General features: G+C 35.7%; 1 protein-coding gene across 1 annotated transcript in view; it reads right to left on the bottom strand.

Annotated features, from left to right (window-relative positions):
* Positions 1-27091, bottom strand: part of wdr26b (WD repeat domain 26b) — a 35056-nt gene that overhangs the window by 5611 nt on the left and 2354 nt on the right. The window contains exons 2-13 of the mRNA NM_001202442.2: positions 24689-24788; positions 19684-19740; positions 15571-15707; positions 15355-15452; positions 14944-15100; positions 14726-14864; positions 10244-10384; positions 8872-8991; positions 7316-7461; positions 7151-7229; positions 3895-4024; positions 3629-3823 (exon numbers count right to left, since the gene is read on the bottom strand). Coding sequence (NP_001189371.2) covers positions 3629-3823; positions 3895-4024; positions 7151-7229; positions 7316-7461; positions 8872-8991; positions 10244-10384; positions 14726-14864; positions 14944-15100; positions 15355-15452; positions 15571-15707; positions 19684-19740; positions 24689-24788 — 1499 coding nt within the window. The remainder of the gene's footprint in view (positions 1-3628; positions 3824-3894; positions 4025-7150; positions 7230-7315; positions 7462-8871; positions 8992-10243; positions 10385-14725; positions 14865-14943; positions 15101-15354; positions 15453-15570; positions 15708-19683; positions 19741-24688; positions 24789-27091) is intronic.

The following is a 27091-nucleotide window of genomic DNA, read 5'->3' as shown; positions in this document are numbered from 1 at the left end:
ATGAGGCATTCTGAAGGATTATGGTACTGACGTAATGATGCTGAACATTCAGCTTTACGTCAACAGAAATAAATGACATTTTAAAATGCATTTTAATAGAAAAGGAGTTAATTTAAATGGAAATATTTAATGTAATACTTTAAAATAGTACAATTTGGATTGTATTTTTTACTCCAACATTTTTTTTTATCCAGTATATACCACAACATGTAGAAAAGTGGGCATGGAAAAAGGCTGGTTTATACTTCTGCATCAAGTGCATGCGTTTGCTCCCGTGCAGCCTTTGTGCGGTTGCATAGCCCTCGCCGTGACTGACGCTCACCTCTCAAAGGCCCCGTTTACACTACCAGTAAAATGTGACCCAATTTCGATTTTTTGCTCATACGTAACAAAGATGGGATCTATTATATGACTGTTTAAACCCAAAAAAAGTGCATGCATTCACATATTCAAAGATCGGTTTCAGGCCTCCTTCACATGTGGAAATAAATCACATATAAATTGGCTATATGACAATGCGACTATCATGTAAACTGGCAGATTGGATTTATCTGTTTTGTATGTCATTAAACTAGCTACATTGTGGTACACGGTTTAATGACAGTAGAAGGAAGAGCGTGTGTGGAGACATCGACGCTGTAAATAACAACAGAGGAAACACGGAGGAGGAAAGTGGTCAATCGCCACAATTTGCTCTCACCATAGGAGAACACAAACAGTGCTCTAAATGAAAGCAACAGCAACTTTCGTAAAAGGACAAACGTAAGAGTGATGCGCAAAAAACAAACGAGACAAATGATTCTTTCAGCAACCTAAAACATGAACAAACTGCCATGTTATTCATCGCTGTCTGGACTATTATGAACTCTGAATGACAGAATTACTTTCTAACAGAGGTCACATGTGCTGGTGAACATTACAGACACAGATGAGAGGTTTGCACAGACTGTGGGCTATGATGCATGTTGTTTTTGAGCCTAAATAAAGATTAAATGTCTGTTGTGTGTGGTTTTTCTGTAATTGATAACATATTGGAGACAGTAAGGACCTGTATGTTCATATATGCTGCATTTATTTATTTATTTTTTTATAACTGAAGACGTTATAGTAGGCTATTTCCCCCTATCATTAATCTGCAGCTATAATCAAATCCTGTTCATAGAAAAGTTAGTAATGAACATTTATACACAAGTATTTATGTGTATAAAGCATCTGTTTTATGATATGATATGTGACTGACCTGCACTGCTTTACTTTGAGCGAGATGTCCTTAAGCGAGAATGACAACGACTGAAACTTACTGTCGTACAGTACCATAGTACCCATGGTACCCTTTTGGCAGTGGAAAAACAAGCCTGATAACTGACCCATACTGTATCGTATCATACTGTACCAGTCAGTAAAAATGGGCCATCAATGTGCTAATGGGACGGTATGTGTGTGTGTGTGTCAAACATTTTGGTGAGTTACATTTGTTTGGGTTGGTTATTTATTTAAAAAAAGAGAAAATGATCACTTTTGTGATGACGATGGCTGCATTTAAATAGCACAGATGCTGTCTGATAAGGCTAAATGGCTCACAACTGTTGTTTTCATGTTTTCGTTGTTGCCATTAGATTGCATTTTTAAAATGATCAGTCCAGGAGGTGGCGCTGATCAACAGCAGTATTAGTTCAAAGGCTTTAAAAGTAAGTAAAATATATTACAACTATCATTTCAAAGCTGTCCAAATGTGACTGTTTATACACTGTAAAAAGTAATAAGTTAAGGCAACTCAAATCATTTGAGGAAACCGATTGCAACAAACTATTTAAGTTCAAAAACTAACCCTAATGAGCAGGCCCGCAATGGCTAATCGGGAGGACCGGGAGAATTCCCAGTGCGCCGGTCCGTTTTTTGGCCGCAAAGGCCGGTGTCCCTAGCTCCAGAATCTGTTGCTCTTAGCAGTCACACTTTTTAAATTTATTTATTTATTTACTTGACCACAGTCTTCTTATTCATTATTTTACCGCAGCTCTGCTCTTTTTATATATAACCAGCCTGCAGGTTAATAATGATATAAGTCACCTTTCACTGTTCAACCGTTGTGGTACAGTGGTTAGCACGTTAGATTTTAACGTCGCCGACCCGGGTTTGATCCTCGTCTGAGTATGTTATTTTTTTCATTTTTATCGTTGAGACATATAATACTGTTAGGGTTGTTGAACATTTAAAGTTCTAAAGCAGCTGTTTTCTCAAAAAAAGACGTGATAGTGTAATTAGAAACTGAATTGGAAATGACCTTATTTTAATATAGTCAGTCGTGAACTGAGGTGGGCCGGTCTGAGGCTTGAAACTCCAGGGCTGAAAAGGAGTCCCACTCCGGCCCTGCTAATGAGTAATGTGAACTTAATCCATTTGAGTAAACGAAGCTATTTGAGCACAGTAAAACCCAATAAATGAAGAGAACTCAAACAAACCGAGTACTGGAAAACCCAATAAGTTAAGGCAACTCAAACCGTTTGAAGAAACCGATTGCTACAAACGTTTTGAGTTAAAAAACTAATCCAAATAAGTACTGTTAACTTACTGCAGTTAAGCTGAAGTAATGAGGTATTTAATTAAGTAATTTCCTTCAACACTGAGTTCAAAACTCTTTTCAAATGAGTAGAATTAACTTTTAGTCGATTTTGAGTTTACTACACTCATTTCATTTGATAAAGTTGACTGTCGAATTTTACAGTGTATGTGTCACGATCACCAGCGATCTAAACATCATAGATCGCGGGAAAACACTCACAATCGCTAACAGACTACAAATCCGCTATTTCATGGACTACAACTGCATACATGCACTCGGCTCACACGTTCTAGATCCTGACTGATCACACTCGCACAGCTGAAGCTGCTCACAGACTGATTACTTGGACTATAAGTACTGTTAAAACACAAACACTGGCTGAGTCTTCTGTAACCAGAGGAAGTGACACTGACAACAGAGGTGCGGATCCACATGCAGGTTTAATAACAAGGTCAGGACAGCAACATACGGGCAAACAGAAGACTCAGCAACACAATGGATCCAGCGGGTGTTAAGATCATGCGTCTTCGTCAGGGAGAACGGCCTATTGAGGAATATGTGGAGGACTTCATCAAGGTATCGCATTTAACCCCTTTAGATAATTTATGTTATCTGTTTAGTGACACTACAACAAATTTCCTTTGTCTTGCTTTACCATGTTTTTGACCCTCGCCTTGTTTTCATGTTTTATTCCTGTTTGCTGTCTGCCTCTGACTATCTGCCTGCCTTTTGATTACAATTCTGGATTGCCTGCATACTTCTGTTTGCCCCTGTGTTGACCATTGCTGGTCTGACCTTGCTATTAAACCTGCATGTGGATCCGCACCTCTGTTCTCAGTGTCACTTCCCCTGGTTACAGTATGCATCAAGCTGCTGAAGGGAGTTCGAAGCATCCTCCTTGCGCATACATGCAAAGCATAATAGGTAATTTTATAGACTATAAAATTCCATGATGTTTCAGAAATTCCATAACCTATGGGAACTCTGGAGATCAGAGAGCCCCACTTATGCTATGAACCAGTAAATCAGATCTCCAGCATGTTTTTATATTGAGGTGTGCATCTGTACCGGTGAGCCCATCCAGCTCTTGTGCGTCCAAGAAAGGTGCGGGTCCCCAGATGCGGACTGTGCCGTCGTCGGAAGCGCTGGCCATGAGACTGGGAATACATGGGTTCCAGCTGACGCAGTTCACTGTGCGCGTGTGTCCCGTCAACTCCACGATCGGCAGCTCGCTGCGCTTGTGCCAAATATATACCTTATGATCTGAGAGAGAGAGAGAGAACAAGACTGAGAAACACTCCTGAGAGAGAGAACAAGGACTGAATTGAAAGTACCTTCACTCCCGCTGGCAATGAAGTCCTCGTTGTGTCCGCCGAAGCAGGAGTGAATGGTGTAGAAACCCTGCGTCACACCCTGATACTTCCTGACCAACACACGGTCCTGCAGGTCCCAGAGATGAACGCCCTGAGAGAACACACACACACACACACACACACACACACACACACACACACACACACACACACACACACACACACACACACACACACACACACACACACACACACACACACACACACACACACACACACACACACACACACACACACACACACACACACACACACACACACACACACACAAACACACACACACACAAACACACACACACACACACACACACACAAACACAAACACACACACACACACACACACACACACACACACACACAGGTTTATGTTATGAAGACAAATGAGATCTAGATAGTGTAAGACAAGAGAGATGTTTAGTGTGTTTAGAAAAAAAAAAAATGATATAACATAAAGAACAGGGTTATTGCAGAATCAAGGAGATACTACCATTGCTTTTATTAAAACATAAAATGAGTAGATATGTTCATAATTTTCATTTTAGCATACATTTGTGTAATTATGTTGTGTGTTTTTGCCATTTTTAATGTGTTTTTGTGTATGTCTTTAAATATAGAGCTTTTGCATATTTGGTTTAGGTATTTTAACATCTAATCTATTGAAATTATGTCCTTGGCAACTGGGTGGAATAAAATACATTTAATTTTATATGCATTTTACCTCTTTGTTTTGTGTTATAAATATTTTATGTTAATGCAGAAAGTAGTTTTTTGAACAAACAGTTTTACTTTTGTAAAAAACATTGCTGCGGTACAAAAAAACTAATAAATACATGCAACATGTATTTTTGCAATTTTGCATGTCTTTAAATATTTAGCTTTTATATAATTTTCATATGTTTGTTTAAGGCATTTTAACACATCAAATCAATTACAAATATTTTCTTGGCAACTGGTTAAAATTATAAATACTTCATCTGTATTTTTTCTGTGTTTTCATGGTAATATATAAAGTAATTCATCTTTAATTAATTATTATTTTTTTAAGTAAAAACAGTTTTACTTTTAATAACTTGTGCTTACCCTGATAAACATAACATTGCTGCAGTACAATTAAGCACACAAATAATGTTAAACACATGCAACATACAACATTAAACCAAAAATATATATTTAAAATAATTATTATAGAATTATATATAAAATAATCTCTTGAAATTATATTTTTTACTTTTTAAAACATCATAATTCTAACTGATAGCGCAATTAATCATTAATCTTAATCTTATTAATAATTAATAAGATTTATAAATGATCAATTTTAATTACATGATTAATTATATATATTTTTAAATTTAAACAATATAAGATAATAAATAACACAGTTAACTGCTGCAGTAAATAAACATGTATTTTAGAACTCTGAAAAATATTTTTGGTCTTTTATCATTTAACTTTTTTTTCCTTTACAAAAACACAATTTTATATACAATTTAAATATAAATAAAATAATACTGCTGAAGAAATGTTGTTTAAAAAAAACATAATTTATTACAAATTCTTCATATTTATTTTTATTATTTATTATTTAACATTACAAATGTGTTAATAACAACAAGGTAATTTAAAAAATAATGTAAAGGTCAGGGTTATAGCGGAATCAAGAAGATACTACCATAGCTTGTATTAAAACAAAATGAGTTATGAGATTTTTTGTAAATAATTTTTGTAATTTTTCCTAAATGTTTAGTACATTGGTTTCTACTTCAAGTCCTGGAGAGCCGCAGCTCTGCACAGTTCTACTCCAACCTTAATCAAACAGCTGATACAACTAATTATGGTGTTCATGAGTACTAGAGGCTATTAAGCAGATGTGAATTAGAGGTGGCTGTAGCTAAACTGTGCAGAGCTGCAGACCCCCAGGAATTGAGTTTGAGACCACTGCTTTCGTGTGCTGTGTATTTTTGCAATTTTGTATGTGTTTTTACATGTCTGTAAATATATGCTTTTTATATCATTTTCATATATTTGTTTTAGGTAATTTAGCTAAAAATATCCATTGGCAACTGATTGAAATTAAAAGATACTTTATCTGTTTTTTTTGTTGTTTTTTTTATTTTAATGCACAAAGTAATAATTTTAACAAAAACAGTTTTACTTTTAATAACCTGTGCTTACTCTAATGAACAACATTGCTGCAATCCAATTACAGTGCTCAGCATAATTGAGTACAGCCCATTTTGAAAATGAATTTTCATCTATTTCTCAGTGAATATAGGCAATATATTTCGGTGCATTGAACAAAACAGATTTATCAAACTGATTTATTTATTAAAATAATATTTTAGTTACCAAACATCTTTAGAAACGAAAAAATTTCAACTAAATGTTTTATTTGTTTGCTTCTCTTGAATTCTCCACTTTTTAAATTTATATTTAATATTTTTCTATAACATATAAATTTGAGTGTACTGGTTTTTTGACCGTTATCGTAAGTTATTTTGTTAGATAAGCTCCAGATTTGGCTTCAGTACTGACCAATCTGATGTATATGCACAAATATAATATTGTAAAGCTTCCTGTTTAAAATATTAATTTAAAAGAGAGATTTGTGAGACTTGTCCTTACATATGCTGAGCACTGTAAACAAATACAAATGTTGCTAAATACGTACAACATGATTTTTAAAAATAATTATTATAGAATATTATAGAATTATATGTAAAATAATCTCTAAAAATGATACTTTTTACTTCTTAAAACATCAAAAGTATAACTGATAACCTAATTAATTATTAATCTTAATTTTATTAATAATTAATAAGATAATTAATGATCAATCTTAGTTACATGATTAATAATTTAATTTGATTAAAACTATTAAAAAGATAGCAATTTACAGTTAACTGCTGCAGTAAAATTAATATTCATTATAAGAAAAATTCTGAAAAATATTTATTATTATAAATTAACAATCATTTTTTCTTTACAAAAATACACGATTTAAATACAATTTAAAATGTAAATAAAAAATATTGCTGCAATGAAATTATAATTTTAAAGAATATTGTTGAAAAAACTCATTTTTTATATTTATTCTTTTTAATAATGGTTAAAAACTAATATAATTGTGAAGAACATGAGTAAAAATGTCATCATTTTATATTGCAAATGTTGAAATAATAACAATAATGTTAGTTTAAAACTCAAACTCACTTACCTGAGTTGCTACATTTAACAAAGCTAATCTTCCGTTCTTAGAAACGGTGAAAGACATTATAGGATGATCCTCCTGAACTCTGGATTACAAACAGAGAGACACGTGAAAGGTCACACAGTTTCCTCAACTCAAGTGTCAGATAACAGAGTTTGATCAGCTGCTTACATGTTTCTGTCTGTTAGGTCCTCAAAACTGTATCCGCGGATCCGCTGGTGTGTATCAGAGGCCAGGACCGTCCGTCCGTCGCCCATACACCACAGACACTGCACACGAACACCTTCCCATGACTCCAGCAGATTCCCATCAAGATCCTGTTCAAAAACAACCAATGCATCTTAACTAGAGGTGAACATTTACATGAAGTTACATGAACGATCGCCATTTAAATGAGCAGCTAAATGATTAATGTACACATACAATCAAAACTATTGATTTGTTAGCGAACACTGCTAGTTTTGTGGTGTTACATATTGTGCCTTTAATCACTAAATTGTACTGCTTTAAAGACATATCGACAATCAAGCAATTGTTTTTTAATTGTTTGCATCCCTAATCATTAACTAGCATGAAACCAGTATGTGTTGCTGATGCAGGGTATATACAGAAATCAGTGAGTGAAATTCAATACCTTTTAAGACCTTATTTAGACTCTTTTAACACATTTTAAGACCTCATCGCCACTTTAGGCTTTAAACGGTAACATTGGCAACATTTTAACAGTATACACTACCTGACAGAAGTCTTGTCGGCTATCCAAGTTTTAGAAATAACAAATAATGACTTGACTTCTAGTTGATCATTTGTTATCAGAAGTGGCTTATATGAAAGGCAAAGGCCTCTAGATTACACTTATTTTACCAAAATAAAATATGATCATGCCTTGATTTTGAATGATTTAATTAGGACAGTAAGGTCCGACTTTGCTTGGACAAAAGTCTTGTCACTTAACAGAAATAATGTCTAGTATAGAATCTAAAGTCATGCAGCAGTGGAAACAGAATTAATATTGTGTGACTCCCATGAGCTTGGAGGACTGCATCCATACATCTCTGCAATGACTCAAATCACTGATTAATAAAGTCATCTGGAATGACAAAGAAAGTGTTCTTGCAGGACTCATCAGAGTTCATCAGGATTCTTTGGATTCAACTTCAATGCCTCCCTCCTCCATCTTACTCCAGACATGCTCAATAATGTTCATGTCTGGTGACTGGGCTGGCCAATCCTGGAGCACCTTGATCTTCTCTGCTTTCAGGAGGTTTGATGTGGAGACTGAAGTATAAGGAGCGCTATCCTGCAGAAGAATTTGCCCGCTCCTGTGGTTTGTAATGTAATGAGCAGCACAAATGTCTTGATCGATTTTATAAACTACAAAGCATTCCAATAATCGCAGATCAATTTGAATGCCATGTAAAATAGCATATAAGACTTTTTAGTGATTTTGACATTTACATTTAGTCATTTACCAAACGCTTTTGTCCAAAGCAATTTAAAACTGAGGAGGCATTCAGCGATTCAACAAGACGAGTCAATATACACAATAACTGACAATTATACATAGATACTGTTTGTGCTCAGAGAATTTAGTGCTAGAGTAAAAAGGGAAAGGTTTTTATTTTATTTTTTTGAGAGAGAGAGAAAGAGAGAGTGTGTGCATTACCTTTTAATACTTTTTAAGACAATGCGGACATCCAGTGACGGAGTGTAAGCTCTATACTTACACACTGGTAAAACTGTCCTCTCTGTCCTCCTGTAACGAAGCGTTTGCCGTCAGGGTTCCAGGCGACGCTGGTCAGACTGTCCTCATGAGACTGGCTCATCTTTGTTCGCAGCTCTCCTGTCTGACCACCAGCAGAAGGAAGAGAGTCAGAGGTCAGAGACAAACTAATATTAATGACTTCATGATTAGTACATGTTCTTTTTAATAAAAGCATCTCAGAGACTATGATGAACACTGAGCAATATATTTATGATGGGTATTAAAATTTGTGGTATGATTTAATTTTAGGGTCACACTTTAGTTTGATGGTCCGTTTGTTGAATTTAAGTTACTTTGTGTCTACATGACAACTAATTATTAGATTATGAGTAGGTTAGGTTGGGGTTAGTGTTAGGTTGGGGTTAGTGTTAGTGTAAGTTCAAGCTGACACGTAAATGCAAAAGTTTCTTATAGTCAGTTAAAAGTCTATTGAAGGAGCGGTATCAACAGATTTTAAGCAGACAGTCTACTAATACTCAAATGGACCATCAAAATAAAGTGTTACCAATTTAAGAATACTAATTGTCTGTAATGAAAAGTAAATTTGGCTTGAATAAAATAACATAATTTTTAAATTTTTCTGTAATCTTTAACATTTAGAAATGATTATTCTATTATAAACACTGTAATTTCAATATAAAACAACAATGCAAACATTTAATTAATCTGAACAATTAATGAATTAATAAACAATTAATACAATTAATAAATCTGAAAATTATCATTCACATACTTGTTTTTTTTAAACAATTATTAATTTGACAATCATATGAGCATCATAGTGCAAATTTAAAGAACTTAAGCATACAGAATACTGTTGCAATACATAATAATAAAAAAATACAAAATAATTAGAATCTTCCTTTAATAATTATTAATTATTCATCATTAGAAATCCTAAATCACCATAAAACTGACAGCAATTAACAATGTTAACTGCCATAAAATTACACAATGCTCTCAAAATTATTTTTAAAATGTTGTCAATATAAGAAATAATGACAATATTCTCAAAATTAGAAAATTTCTAAATCTAATAAAACACCTTTATAATTTAAACATTTAATTATTTAAATTTAGTAAAAGATTTTAAAATGTTTAAATATTAACAATGCGCCTTAAAAATGCTTAAACGAGTATATTTTAATATGCCTAAATAGTTAAATATGGTTAATGTAAAATTTAACAATCATTATTTATGACACATCATAATAAATACAAATATGACTTGAAGGCAGCACTCCACCACCCCAGAAATAAAATGCTAAAATATTCAGAAATTCACACTGACCAAAAAACAAAACAGGCCAGATTCAATCAGATGTGTTGTTTACCTGAACGTTCCAGAGCCAGAGCTCAGAGCAGTCGTCAGGACCGCAGGCGATTAGGTAAACATCATCAGGACTCCAGGCGAGATATGACACACCGTACGCGTGACCCTCCAGAGTCCGTAAGAGCTTCAGTTGATGTGTGTCCTGTGCACAAACAACACATTCAATGCCTTTCTGTGTTCTTGTGTTGATATGTATGCATGCATGTATGTTTGTGACATGAGCTCTTGAAAACCAGAAATAATTCCTTGTATGTTTGCGCACACATGGCAAATAAAGCTCATTCTGATTCTACCAACAGACCATACCATTCACATTTATGGTTCTTTTCAGCTGAGCAGTTTGGTTCCGTAGAGTACAGCACACATTTATTTTCATTTCCATTTAAAAGCACCAACTTTAAAGTACCTTAAGACGACAGCACATTACCAGAATGGAGAAGTTAGACTCGCTGTAGAATCTTGACTGGTTACAGAAATCTGTCACTTGCAACAAGCCAACACTAAAAGCCCGCTTTTTAACCACACAGCTGAAACAGGACACTCTGATAATACAATGACTCAGACATATTGGGGCTGTTTACACCTGGTCACTTCATGTGTTTTTCTGATTGGATCAAAATATCCTTTTTTTGACGAGCACAATTTATTGTATAAATGCAGATTGCATACACCATACCTTAAAGGTCCCATGAAGTGCTTTGAAATATGCGTTTTTTTCCAATGTTTGACGTAATCTCAACTGAAAAAATGAAGAGAGGGTGGGACATAAAGTAGCTCCTCCCCTTTTACAAAAACAGCCAATAGCATGGTTTTTAATCACAGCTCTGCCAGTGAGAGTGGTTGAGTTAAAAGGCATCAAATGAAAGCAAATGAGAGGCGGGGCATGTCAGATACAAGAGAGCGTTTGATTGGTTAAGATTCAATGAGAAACTGAGTATGAGGTGACGTGATATAAATCAATTTAGGTGGAAGTGACAAACTGCAAGCTTCAGATGTTTGTATCAGTTTTATATTTTCTAAATGCAAATTTTGGCACTGTTTTGGAGCACACTAGCTTATAGATATCCTTAAAACTCACAGACTGAAACTAACATCTAAAAAAATATATTATTTTAATTTCATGGGACATTTAAAGGTTGAATTATAGCTCTGCATTAAGAGTGATCGCCGTAACCCATGGCGCATGCCTTGCACGTGGATTTATATCTCTGCGATCTGTGTGTTGCAATGGGGTTTCTATGTTCCTCTGTTAAGTTTCTTCATGGGCGTTTTGTTTGAAATGTGTGAAATGCTAACCTACTATACAAGTTGCTAAAACTCACACTCATTCATGGAAGACAAGGTCTTTAGTTAGTCTTTAGTCTTTAATCAAATTATACACAAAACAAAAGTCTCTATCTAGAGCTCCTCCATGGGAATCGACCCTTGTTAAACACTCTCACTTGCCCCTTTCCCACAGCTCTCATCCCCACCAAAGATTTCAGTTTTCAGTTTTCAGTAGGGAAAAGTGTAATGGCCAATATGGCGAATGAAGGCCCGCCTACTAGTAGAGGAGCCAATCATCGACCGCTGTAGACTGACATTACTCCGGGGGAAAGCTCGGACCAGACGTGCGCTTTTACAACAAACGCAGTGGAATCTCAGAAAACACTTGCTTCACATACATGACAAATATATCTAATATTTGTCTATATTTGTCTATATTATATATCTAATATTTATATTATATATCTAATATTTGCCTTGCCTTGCCTAAATCATTCTTGAAATCTGTCCTTTTAAATCAACCAACTAGACTTGAAAATAAAAAATTTTGGGCTTTGCAATCTGTATAAAATGAACACGAGGTACAGTCCGTCCTGTCAAATGTACATCACATGACAACAACTACTCAAACACCCATTAACTTTTTAATTTCTGGAGTAGATTAGCCATCAAGAACAAGATGTGGTTTACTTCATTAAATCAGCACGATCAGACGATCATTATCCAGAGAATGATAATGTGTAGAATGACCAAAATGAGGTTGAAGCCGTGATCTCGTTCCTTTCGAGTGTGCATTAGCTTGGATTTTGTTTGATGCAAACGTTTAGAAACAAACTTACGAGACAGTTGTTGTTTTGTTTTATTGGAGATTCCAAATATGTAATGTAATCGTAAGCTTGACAGTTTGAGAATTTGATGTTTCCCCTTTCAGACAGAAGGCCTGAGCATACTGCCCGAGAGGCATTTCAAAGATGGCGCCAAGTGAAATGACTTGCCTTAAAGCAGGGGTGTCCAAACTCGGTCCTGGAGGGCCAGTGTCCTGTATAGTTTAGCTCCAACTTCCCTCAACACACCTCCCTGGAAGTTTCTAGTATACTTTGAAAGAACTTGATTAGCTTGATAAGACACCCTTGTCTTAAAAGGACTTTGTCCCCGCCCAAACGCACCACTGCTTCTACAGCCTAGTAATCACAGCTTTTGTGCTACATGTTACCATGACGTGTAGTTAAAACATTATTAAGAGATGCATGTCAGGGTCTGTGTCAGGCTAACCCACCACTGGACCATCTGCATGCCTTTAATGCAAAAGCATAAATAAGCCTTAAAGGTCCCATAAAATTAAAGTAACGTTTTTAAATGTTAGTATCAGAATTGTTTGTTTTTAGGATATCAAATAAGCTAGTGCACTCCAAAACAATGACAAAATTGGCGTTTATAAGATATGAAACATGTAAAGCTTGTAGTTTGTCACTTCCGCCTTTTAACTATTGATTTCATTCACATCACCTCATACTTAAGTTTCTCATCAAATCTTCTGACTAATCAAAAGCTCTCTAGTGTTTGACATGCCCCGCCCCCTTCAAGATGCTTCACATTTGATACGCTTGAGCTTAACCACTCTCACGGGCAGAGCTGTGATAAAACAAAACGTTATTGGCTGTTTTTTTTTCCCGGAGGCGAGGGGCTAAACTATGTCCCACCCTCATTTCATGTTTAGATTACTTCAAACATCGAATAAAAATGCACATTTCACGGGACCTTAAACAGCTCATTCACACCAAATGCACCTTTGTTTCTAAAAACATGCAGTATGGCGATCAGGAATGGGTTTAAAAAAGGCGCAGCGTAGCATGAGATCCATGCAGCGCAATATTATGAATGTAATGTAATAACGACAATAACAAACGCATTCTAAAATTGGAAAACAATAGTTTATAAGAACTTGATGTATCATACAAGTTAGGATATCTGGACAAGGCCACAATGAGCACCTCCTCATCCATAATATAATGGTAAATAAAACTGTTGTTATGTCAACTTTCCACTATGAACAGAAGCTCGAAACGGTTCCCCAGCCTCCCAAGCTCTTTTGATTGGTTCACTGCTTTTCGACCTGACTGACGAGCTGTGCTGTGTGTGAAAGTATATTATCTTTTAACCTGAGATGGCGTCTAAAAAACATGGTGCTCACATGTGCCGCGCTTCAAAAGATGCAAGCTTTACATTGAAAAACAATAGAAAAGTAGTGACTGGAAAATAGGAAAAACACATAACTCTTTCTGAATTTGATTAGAATGTAATAATGTGCAACTTTTGTAAAACTGCATTGGAATTATATTTATTATTATGAAAAGCGCTATACAAATATACTTAAATTGAACACAGTAGCTTTCGGATCAGAGAAAACAGTGTCCAGGTGTAAACAGGCCCAATCTGACCAGGGACCAAATATGCTTCTCAAAAAAGTCTAAGATGTAGCGTAAAAGTAGCCATTATGGCCCGTTTCCAATGAGTGGTACAGTACATTTTGGTTCAATACACTTTTATTTTTTAAATATATTTATTATCTGTTTTTTGTTCTGTCTCTGTTATTCTGTTGCACTGTATAAGCTCTGTCACGAAAACAAATTCCTAGTATGTGCGAACATACCTGGCAATAAAGCTCTTTCAGATTCTGATTATGGTCGTTTCCACTGTCAAAAGGTACCAAAAGCGAACCGTATCGTACCACTTTTTGGGTACACTTTTGGAAGGGTACCTAGCACAGCAAAAGGGTACTAAAAGATGGAGCAAACTGAATGCTATTGATTTACAGAGATACGTTTGGTACCCTTGGATACCATTGGTACCCTTTTGCAAGTGGAAACGCAAGCCTGTTCAAGGTGACCCGTACCGTACCACTCAGTGGAAACGGGCCATTAGTAGATGTTTTTTACCTAGAAATAATAAAATAAAAACATATTTTAGAGCAGTAAATCACAATATCGTGCAATCGTGATATTTTTATCCAAGGTTGTCATACCATCAGAATCTAATACCGGCTCATGACAAGTGCTAAAATAGCCTCAACCTCTTTTAAATCAATTCTGTCAGGAAAAAAAAAAGTCTGAAATTCAGATCTCCATTAATGGTCAACCCTCTCCAGATGCTCAATGGGACAGAGCCATGTTTTGCTGTATGTACACACATATAGATACGACAGACATCCTTCACTCACCGGCTCCACTTGCCAGATTATCACAGTGGTGTCCTTGGAGCCGGTGGCGAGTTTAGTGCCGTCGTTGGAGAACTTGCAGAACCAGACTTCATTGCAGTGCTCTGTGAGGATCTGCTGCGTGTAGCAGGGAAACTGTTTCCTGCAAACACAAACGCACACGTGTGACGTGAAAACGCAGAGGGACGTGTGTAGCGGCTGAATGTGTAAGCGCAGCACACCTGCTGCAGACGTGATCCAGCAGTAAGGACACAGAGTCCAGACTGGAGTCCAGTTTGGTGTTGTGATAAAGGCATCGGTCTCTCTGCAGCTCCACGGCCTGTCTGAGCAGAGTCTGCAGCCGTCGAGGAGGCAACATGACGGAGGGCGGCAGGTACGCTGAATAACACACACAAACACAAGACAGATTATCGGAATTATCATATCAGACGTGACAAAATTACCTTCTTAAAGGTCTTGTCCACACAAACATGGGTGTTTATTAAAACTGCCCTTATTTTATACCCTGTTTCACTGTTTGTCCACATAGACACAGGGTCAGGTGACTGAAAACAAAACTTTACTTCGGCCAGGGTGAAGATTTATATACATATGTCCCTGAAAATACATGTGTTCGTTTTTTTTATACTCACTCTGGAGCTTGTCCAATAATCTACATCGTGATCCAGCTCCTTTTCCCTCCCACTCAGCCTTTGCCTTCAGATCCTCAGCATGACTGCACATCAGATAGCTTCAAACACACAGACAATCAGAGTGAGCCATCGACACCCATCACAGCGCAAACCCTCTACACAGCTCATCAGTAATGCATGTTTTAATAAAGCATGTTAATGCGTGCTGTTTAGTACCCGCTGAGCACATGGATTCGATCCGTGTTGTATTTGAGGGGAGTCAACTCTCCTCTCAACACCTGCAGAGCTTCCAGAACTTTCCCGTCCTCCAAATACTCCAGATACTTCTGCTGCAATAGCAGAAACTTCATCCGCTAGAGAGAACAAAGATTCACTTGCTTTATCAGTGATTACACTATATAAACACAAAACAGTCAAAATTAAAGGGATAGTTCACCCAAAAATAAACATTTCCTGTTCATCAACTCACTTGTATGCGTTTAATTTATGGTAGTGACCAGAGATTTAACTCAAAATCTTCTACAATGTTCTACAAAAGTCACCTACATCTTGGATGACTTGTGGATGAATAAATTAACAGATTATTTTCATTTAGGGGTGAACTATCCCCTTTAAAACCCTGTTAACACCTGGTAATATGACTCATTTGGTCAACTAGATCACAAGCAGACAAAAGAGACATATTGCCGTTTACACCCACCGTTTTAATCCATCTCTACTGTCCACTTTTAACCACTATCCTGATTTTATTGAGAGCTTGTGCAATTTACATATGAACGTGAAAGGAGAATACAGCAAAACAATAAAGAGAGCAGATCTTTGTTTTGGTTCTGTTCAAGACTATGCCGAACCCCTTAAATTTAATTGTGCTTTTTACATTTTTTTTTTCACCTTCAAACAGGGCATGGTGATTAAATCGCAACAAAAATCACAAATGCAATCTGCAAAGCACGGTAAAGTAAAGAAGCACTGTTGTGTCATCAGTAGTAAATCTCCCTACATAGGGCAGAGGGGGCTCTTGCAGGAAACTCCAAATAAAATAAACAGAAGATTTAACGGCTGTCATTGATTAATCGGGTTAGTTGAAGTGAGTTTGAAGTTAAAAACATTATTATATGTGGTAATTTCACATGCAGCATTTACAGCGGAGAAGCGTAGTTCAATGAGCAGCGACGTAGATAGCAGTGTAATTATTTCAATGTCATTATCAATCGATTAAATGTATTTTAAAAATCACGAATAAAATCTAAAATATCCTAGAGTCTGAATAGAAACAGTTTTTCTAAACTTGATTTCTTACAATTAGGGTTTATAAGTCATTTCTGGAGCCGGCACCTCATTTGGCACTTTCATGTTGATCAGTGGTCACGTTAACTGGAAATTTGCCATCAATTTTGTTTTGTTTTAGCAGTGATAGCAACTCAGAAGGCTGCCTATTTAGCTTTTTAGTAGGCGAGGGCTGACTTTATTCAGATAATAAACTAAAATTAAACTGGATAATGCACAACAACAGTACACTTGACCCAACAATGAGCCCTTTTGAATGATTTGTATTCACTTTTAAAATCTCTATGAAGCGCACTTTTACAGGTATGAAAAGTGGCATTCTGAGACACTCTGCAATGCAGCAGCCTTACGTTTAGACACTTTTTACATTTTTTTTTGTGCATTTTTTTAAAAGATGTTTGGGCTGTGATGTCTGCAGTGGTTTAAATGAAACATAGACCTAATGTGTGCTTAAATCAATTTGAAGTTAAAGAACCTTGAAGTGCTGCAGGTACAATTATAATGTCATGTTATTTTATCATGCTGTTATTTATCCATGCAAAATTAAATGAATGAAAATTTATGTTATTTTTAATGGGTTAAAGGGTTAATTCTGTAACCTCAGAACTTTAAAATGAAAATGTAAACTGAAAGCAAAAAGTTTTTAACTGTCTCATATGATCATTTTATAATATAGTTAAAGAGCTTAAATAATACGCATGACAGATAAGCATAGTTTATGATGACATTTGTTCAATCATCAGTCGCCACGGACAACACGAAAGTTTACTACAACCTGATGCTGTGTTCACACCACATGGGACATGTACGTAAAATGCATAAATAGACACATTAACATTGAGTTTACTTGCTTAATTCGCGCATTTCACAATAGACACTGATTTGTGTCCTGGGCGGGGCTCCTGTCTGCCTGGCGACTCTAGTTTTGTTGCAAAATAGCTAACAGGGATTTTACTGAGAGAGCAGCTGTGCTTTAGGAATGCTGAAAAAAAGCGTATATTCATTCAGCGCCATGTCCGAGTCCACTGGATCCTTTCTGAGGTGCACCCAGCTCTATGAGTTCATCAGCTCTCTAGAAATTAAACCTGGATGGTGGAAGCTTTTAGTGATGCTTCTGACTGAGCTGAGTGAAGTTTGATGAACTGTTGTCTGGTGTCGGCAAAAGGATTTCCCCTCAGGACACAAACAACAGGTTCTACGTCATAACTGCGCCCCTAATAGGGCAAGCTCTTGCTTTGTTAACCTGGTGCGGATGTCTGCTAAAGTTCAGATTTTCCAACTCGAGCGAATCGCTCTATTTCCTCATTAAGCGCATCAAATGCACAAAACGCTCAACTAACACGTTTTTAGCATTGACTTAACATGTAAATCACTCACGCTTGATGCTTCATCCGTGTCTCATGTGAACGCACCTTTACGGCATACATAGGCTCTTTTACGACAAAATAAAATGATAATGCTAATGTCAATAAATGTATTGCCCTTAAAATATTAAAATATATTAGTTTGCGTGTTATCTATGCCAAATATTAAGAACAAATTTGTTATTTGACTAAATCTTATAATAGAAGTGGCACACACTGTACAAAATGTTGGTTCCCACACAATAGATTTGTGTTGGGACAACATGTAGATATTTTATTAGTTTTTACAAATTTAGGTTGATTGAACATAAAACCATTAAGTTGTCCCAAAGAAACCTCAAAAATTGTGCGGTTTCAGCTCATTTTAAATAGCAGTTTGAACAAAATGTTGTTGTTTTTTTTGAGTGCACCCATTTTTTATATTACACAGTCAGACTCTCTTTTCTGGCTATGCTAGTGGAATTTGATTTTGCATAACTTGTTAGTGTACTACGACTCTTTACAAGTAATGATGCTTCATCTTAAAGAATGAAACTGGCTATTTAATGATATAAAAAGTAAATAAATAAAAAAAAAATCCCACTTACAAATTCAGACCGCAAGTTTAAATCACGTGAAAACAGACAAGAACAATTTAGGACTAAACAAAATGAAAAATAAATGAAGCCCCTTTTATAACCACAGAAAGCGTAAAAGAAAATAGTGTTGTCACGACACTGGAACTCGATACCAATCTGTACAAAAATTTTTAAAATGTCCATTTCTCACTGACATTTGAGCGCTGTTGAGCACGTTCATAATCAGCGGTGATTTGCCATTGTGTTCACGTGCTCATCAGAAATTACTGCGATTGGCTGTGTAGGTCATCAGTTCGACGAACTCAAGGCTGTTTACTAAGTGTAGCCACAGATAAAGAGACACTGGAGCGTTTTAAAGTCATGTCGATCAGCTGGTTTGTCTATAAGCTGACATACGAGCATTCCACTGATGAATCGTGACTTTGAAACGCTCCAGTGTTCCTATATCTGTGTTTACATTCAGTAAGCATCGGTGAGTTCGGTGAACTGATGACCTTTACGGAAAATCACAGTTATTTCTGATGAGCACGTGAACACAACTGGTTAAAAACGTGCTCAACAGCGCTCAAATGTTAGCGGGAAATAGACGTTTTTAAAATACCAGAACTGATGGGTTTCGAATTCCATTATTGTGAAAACCCTAAAAAAAAAAAAAGGTTTTTACTAATCTTGGATCCTATTGACCTTATTCTGTGATTTGGAAGTGTGGACTTCCGATTCAGTTGCCTGAACTAGGATGACTAGAAATAATAAATGGTAGAACACGGTCAAACTACAACTCTAAAACAAGTGTGTTCATTACTATACATAAAAAGTAGAACAACACAATAAGAAAATATCAGTTTGCTACATCAAGCAGCATAATGAGCTGTTTTTAATGTCTAAACATCAATAGAATTGAATGAGACCAGAAGTCTCAAGCCAAGCAGATTCAAATGGCTGCGGACGCTAGTACAGAAAGAATAAGGTCAATATGATGCCCCTAATTTGTTGACAATACTGCGCATCCCTGTTTCAGAGTGCTTTCTACTGCCCTTGTTCCAGATGAATCTTCAGAAGCGTTCAGCATTAAGAGTGCATGCGGGTCCAGTTGGTCTTACCACAATAGCGTTGGGTGAATGCATCAATGCTTTCAGCTCATTGAGGTCGTTTTCAGCCTGCGTCCAACAAAGAAAAAATTGCGTCAGTTCAGCATTCTCATCCAGCATTTTGAGAGAAAATATACCACCTTTAACCGGAGTAAAACCATAATACAGTCACACATCCATGCACAGTGACAAAACAAGCAACCCCAAATACTTTGAATTAAACATCATGATCCACGGGGTTCCCACTGTAAGCCAAATGGCAAATTCCCTGACTAAAAAGCAGAATTTCAATGAGCTATAATGAATGGAAAAACAGAGCGCTGTTGCGCTTTGAATAATATTAAAATGGTTTTAGCTTGAATATCATTTTGCGGGACTTTTATAGCCACTATGAGAACAACAGTAACTACGTTTAGATGGACATCAGTGATCTAATTATTTGCCTTAATCTGAAGAAAACAATAATATGATTAAGGTGTTTACATGAGTCGGTGTTAGAATGTTTCTGTTTTACATGTTATGCTACATAGTCCGATTAATGTGATTATGTGAGCATTCGACGCTAGTTTCCTCTGGCGTTTCACGCAGTAACAGTCCGTTTTCGTCATGGCACTATATGTGATTTTGGGCACTTCGTTTTTAATTTTTTTCCAACTGCAGTTAATTTCTCACACTACGGGCCCTATCATACACCCGGCGCAATGTGGTGTGACGCAATTGTTGTTTGTTAGTTTCAGCTCGGCGCAAGAGTCGTTTTGACGTTTTGCAGCACGCTGTTTAAATAGCAAATGCATTTGCGCTCATATGTGTGCCCATAGGCATTCTGGTCTAAAAAAGGAGGCGTGTTAAGGCGCATTGCTATTTGAGGAACTATAATAGACTGCACAATAGACCAGATCAAAGCAGGTCTATAGTCCAGCTCAGAGTGCATTAGTTGTGCGCCTTGCTTAAACATTTCTTATAACAGACATGATGTACAGCAATACGCAAATATCTTTACAAAGCAAAAAGAATTAAATTATTAAAATATTACAAAAATTATTATTTTCTAGCCTACATAAATAAAAAAACACCGCCTTCATGTCTTCTTCATCTCGGGGGGCATTTTTAGTTTATTCATAACAATTTGCTTTTGTATAATGTTATTATTATTATTAGCAGTATTATTTATTATATGCATATTTATATTTGTTTTAAAAAAAACAAGCTTAGATTTGTCCACCTGTCAGGTTTTAGACCATAGGTGGGACAGCATGTGTATTAGGAAATAACTCAGTTTTTTGAACACACTTCATTATTATTGTTCATTTATTAGTTTGCCGGAAATTAGAACTGAATTTAAAAATAGTTTTAAAACAAAGCTTTGCGCTTAACAAACGAAATAAATTATGTGTAGGCTAATGGATGTCTGTGCGTACAACACGTTTCGTTATCCACAAGAGTGAAAGTAAAGAATGAGGAGGCTCATTCTCATGCTGTAGATGCTCTGTTTAACTGTTTTCTTTCTAGCGAATCCTTCTGTTTTTCCACTTACAAAGTCCGACATGTAAATAGCAAATGTGTTATGGTGCGACGCAACTTAAAGGGTCTTAAAGGGAATGGGAGATGAGACTCTGATTGGTTTATTCTCAAAACACACCTATAACTCATTGAGAGAATAAGCTCTACCCTGTTAGACCATGCGCCGCGGCGAAAGCAGATTTTAAAGTAGCAAAAGTAGTAAGCGGTCCTAAAAGTAGCAAAAGTGGATTCGGACACGCCGTTAATGCTTTTGTGTATATAAAAGATAAATAACCTTTTTTGTGAAAGCAAGAGAGAATCATCCAGCAGTGCTGTTAAAGAAATCTCAAATGATCAATGACCGCAACACGTTTTATTGCAGAACATTTAAGCTTGTTTCAGAGATCTTTCATTTTCTTTTTCAGTTGTTTCATTTTTGCAAATGGTTTTATTTAACATGTTTGTTAATAATAAAATCCAGTTTTGCTATTCAGCCTTTTATTTTTATGCAACAAAGTTGCAAACTAATTTGCTCTAAGATGTGGCTGTGCCCTCACATGCAGCTCGTGCTTCAATACCTGCTGCTGCTGAGAGAGAGATAGAGAGAGCACAAGAGCAATCAAAGTAATTAATTTTTGTCCAAAAGTGTCGTTGATGCTGATGTAAACAGCTGAAGCTTTCATTTTATTTATAGTTAATTTATTATTATTGATCATTTTATTCAATAATGGAGTTAAAACATGTAATAGGTCTACATTAGTGCGAAACAAGCTAATTATCGTCTTTAAAATCGTCATAGGTTTCAGCTCTCTGCGATATTTTTGCAATATTTATAACATGGTTTATCGGCACAACCCTGGACCTATCATTTTTAAATTCAGCAGAATTTCTGCACAAAATCTCCAAGACGAAAATACCTTATGTGTTTGTTAAATCGCCTCTATGAATAGATGAAGAACTAAAATGGAAAATAACATTCAAGTTTACCGCTGTTAAATCAGAAGATGAAAAAAACCCAAATCCACTTCAATGGTCTAAACAGTTCCTCAAGCCAAGATATGTGTGCAAACAATTCCTACAGAGTTCATTTGATCCCACAGTGAGCTCTGAAAAGATTTTTCCTAAAGACTGAACATGATTATGGTTTATGCCTGTCATCTTGGACGCTTCAAGAAACCGTCCTGTACGAAATACAACATCTATCAAACATTTTTTTCATTCATTCATTTTCCTTCGGCGTATTCTTTGATTTATCAGAAGTCACCACAGCGGAATGAACCGCCAACTATTCCAGCATATGTTTTACAATGCATATGTTCTTCCAGTGGGAACCCAGTATTAGGAAATAAACTGTTCTTTATTTCTGCCCACTTAAACTACTTTTCAGACAATATTAGGAGTTCACTTTTCAAACGACCTCACACTATTTAGTTAAAGGTTGGTGATGAAGTGTAAAAAAATACATCTACGGTTAGAGAAAAGAACCCAATTTAAAACCTGTCCATGCATTCAACATTTTGGGGGGGGTTTCAGGGCAGGGGGTTAGCTTTTTTACTATAGCGTCCTTCATATCTATACATCAGTAAAAAAAATAAACAAAATTGAAGTGGAAAAAGGAAAAAAAACACACAAAATTCTGTGGTTAGAGAAAAAAACTATTTAAAAATCCAAAATAAAGCTTTTTTTAGGGCTTCAGGGGTTTAGCTTTTTTTCCCCATAGCCTTCTCCATATCTATGGGTGAGCATGGATAGACCTTGATAAACATGACACAGCACATGCAAATTATGGCACATGAGTAATGTGAACATTTACAAGTGAAATAAGATATTTTATGTGGAAAAATGGAACTAACTACATTGATGAAAAATTGTTTCTAATCTAGTGCCACACATGCTAGTCATTACAGCAATATTCAGTGCAAGTGGAAAAACAGAAACAATATTTTTGATAAAAATTAAAATTGAAAAATAAAATACAAATAAATAAAAAGTAACAAAAATAATAAAATATGAATTATAAAATAAAAAAAATCAATAATATTAATTCAAATGTAAAGTTTAAAATCTATAATTCTAAATCAAGTCAATAAAAGGTGTAAATTAAAGACTCAAACAAAATAAAAATATATACTATGCAATTGGGTTTATTCTTCTGATGATAACACATTATGCTAATTCCCCAGTCACAGACACTTACTATGGTAAAAGCATTACATTAGACCAGGGATGTCAAACTCAATTTCTGGAGGGCCGCAGCTCTGCACAGTTTAGTTCCAACCCTAATTAAACACACCTAATGAAACTAAGTCCTTCAGGCTTGTTTGAAACCTAAAGGTAAGTGTGTTGGAGTAGGATTGGAACAAAACTGTGCAGGGCTGCTGCTCTCCAGGAATTGAGTTTGACATCCATGAATTAGACAGTTCCTCCAGGATTTTGCAGGAACATTTTTGTAAAATCTGTGGCTTAAATTGACTGTATGACAGCTTTTCTTAAAACTTATGCCATTATTGGTTTTGTGAAATGTTGATCTAAAGAATCACTAGACGCAAAATCCTGGAGAGACTGATTAGTTATAACCATAACCATAAAGCCAAATCTAAAACTTTACTATAATACGGACACCATGAAATAAAGTGTAAACATTCTGACTTCAAATTAGAATAAAATTGACCGCCTCTCCCGACAACAAGATTTAAACTTCATCATTATTAAAATTAAGCCTTTATATCAGGGGCCTCCAACTTAAATTGGCATAAGAAGAGCAGAAAGCAGTTTGTGGAACTTTAATGTCAATTCTTCTTCTCAATTTGTTTCTTTTTTTATAAAACTACAACAAAGAGGGGAAAAGTAAGTATAAATATATAAATATTCACATTTACTTTAAAACAGAGTATATACAGGAATCAGAGAGTGAAATTCCATTCCTTTTAAGATCTCTTTTAAGACTCTTTGTATACATATTAAAACCTTATAACCACTTTCAACCGGAAACACTAGCGAGATTTTAACTTACAGTATATTTACTAAATATTAATAAAAGTAACTAATCCAAAACTAAAACATCATTCATATACTGAATAAAAATCTAGCTAATTCATCAGGTTGGCGCCAATACAACTGCAGAAATAAGAGTGTTGGCTTGGTTACTGCATTAAACAAAGCAGCATGATGTCAAATCTAGTAGGATTAAATTGATTTCATTAACTACACACCATCCTGATATTCACAGATTTAATACAGGCAAACTTTAACAAACAACCATACATTGAGTAATCAAATATGATATCAAATTTAATACCTTGCAAAATAACATTTAAGACTTTTTAATGGCCTTAAAATTCTCTACATTGATTTATCAACTTCTTATACTTTTTAAGACCCTGTGGACACCCTGTAACATGTTCAAAACTTTGTGACTTCACAACAATGATAGTGATTTAAAAATAAATGTTTATAACGTTTATAATAAATGTTTTCTGCTTTACATGCAAGTTGCGTATGGATTGAGAATCCTCACCTTGTCCCATTCACCTTCCATGACGTGGTTTCGAAACTTTGTGGCTGATGAATGCTCCAGTCTGCAGCCCGATTCCTGCATCAACAAATCCACCGTCTGACTGGAAACAGAGACAGACATAAAGATAAATAAAAACACTTTTCATTCATTAAACAGCATAATTATACCTTGACTGTTTCCACGTTCAGTCTTTCCCTTGCAGAAACTAACAATAGTTTTACTGCAGTAAAAAAGTAGCCACCATGTTTTTTTTGGTGCACTGATTAACATTTGCACATGCACACTACAAGTCTCATGGTTAAAATATAAGCACAGCAAAACCATGGTTCAGTTGTGGTTACAATTTTTTTCAATTAATGTCAATAACTATATATTTTTATTCGTAGTTAAACGCATACAAATAAAATTCAATATTTGGAAAATGACCGTGCGTTTTCTTCTACTGTTCCAAAACTCTGGAACTCACTCCCTTATATTATTAGGCACGCAGAATCTTTTTAAGAGTTTAAAGCATCCCTGAAGCCTTACTTTTTTAGACTTGCCTATTTGTGAGGTGTGTGTGTGTGTGTGTATTTTTGCATCGGTTTTATATTTACAATGTTTCTGACTTGTTTTATTCTTTATAAATTAATATTTTTTATCCTCTGCATAACTTTTTTTCCTGCTACCCTTGTATTTTTAGAGTTTTGAGAATTAAAGGTGCAGAGGTTGATTGTCTTCAGAAACATCTTTTGTTTGTTGTGCTGGTTGAAAGTCACTTCACAATGATTAAAGTAAATGATCTAAATGTATTTATATGTATTTTTAAATTCTGGGTGAGGCAGAAAACTAAAAAACTGTCCATCCAATTAAAATTTGTCTGGCCGACAATTCCCATAATTCTGATGAGTAGCCCAAACTGTCTGTCAACAAATGTAGATTTACACATCTGCACAGCCTTTCACGCAGATCCGCCGTTTGCACGTGCACTCGAGAGAGTGACAGTGGTAAAAAAAAAAAAAAATGCTGAATCAAAATTTTAAAAGAACCTGAATCAATATTGGAGTTACTTTTGCACATTGAGGAAAGCATGACACCATGGCTGAACTATTTCCTTTAGACAGGTAATGTTCTCTGTTTTAAAACTATTTTAGTCACGCAAAGCTGACGGAGATTGTGTGGTTTTACGAATGGGTTATATGCACAGTGTTGCGAAAGATTGATGTGACTATGTTCAGTTTTATACAGCATCGATAATGTATAATTTATTTAGTTTAACAACAAATCATCAGCAATTAGCGCTATTCCGCCTAGCCTGCTTTACTGGGGTGAAGTTGGTTTTATATTCACATCACATTGATTCATTTTTGCACAATAACAACCTGTGCCGCGCTGAGTACCTGTGTTCGCTCTGAATCAGCATGCAAGTTTGGCTTGGTAATAAGTGTAATTCCTGAACGTCGCAAGCCAAACACTAAGCATACAGTAGTTGCTTTAGGACAAAGCACATGAGAGAGTGAGCAGCGATCCTTGCATGCATGAGATATTACACATTATGAAAAAATCTGCTTGCTACACACCTGAAAACGTGCTAGATATAATACAGTTATTCCATCAGAATAGTAGTACTTTAAAGTTTTCAAACAGGCGAATGACATGAACTATTGAGTTGTCCGTTGTAATCTTTACGGTGCGCATTTGTGATATCAGGAGATGTGGCTTTGGACAGCAGGGGAGCGACTGTGTTTCTAAAGCATTTTTAATTTACATCGGAGTACTGCTTGCATCTCATCTTGCATAAAGAATCTTAATAATGGAGTAAAGCTGGTACCATATTCATAAAAATCAGACCTTTTCTTTAATAATTTAATTTCAGCAAAGTATTTTTGCACATTCTACATAGTGAAATCATATTAGCAGCCAGTGGTGTAAAGTAACAAGAAAATAACTGTAATTGAGCAGTTTTTCTCAGAAATTGTACTAAGTAGTTTTAAAATGGTGTACTTTTACTTTACCTTGAGTACATTTTTAGTGATGTATCTGTACTTTTACTTCACTACTTTAATTTTCTTCAGTCCTGTGATTCCTGTCCAATTAAATCACACACAGAAGATAAATCGCATCATAATGAACTACCTCAAGACATGGGCGATTTATAATTGAAGTAAACTGTTTGGAAGCACTAAAAGTTTCCAATATGTCCAACATCTTTACACACAATGACCCAGAGACTGTTTAGATGCATGTCACTGATGAGAAGATGACATAAGTTTACTGTATGATGACCGAAACAGCCTTAAACACCCAGCAGGCACAAGATGTCAACATGACGTCAGATTGATGTTGTACCGTGACGTCAAGGAGACGTCGTGTAGACAAAAGAACCCAACGTCAGGCCGATGTCAATGTCCAGCGTCCATCCTA

This window comes from Danio rerio, chromosome 20 (assembly GCF_049306965.1).
Source record: "Danio rerio strain Tuebingen ecotype United States chromosome 20, GRCz12tu, whole genome shotgun sequence".
Classification (NCBI taxonomy): Eukaryota; Metazoa; Chordata; class Actinopteri; order Cypriniformes; family Danionidae; genus Danio; species Danio rerio.
Note: the sequence above shows the minus strand (reverse complement) of the source record. Positions and strands in the feature narration are given on the sequence as shown.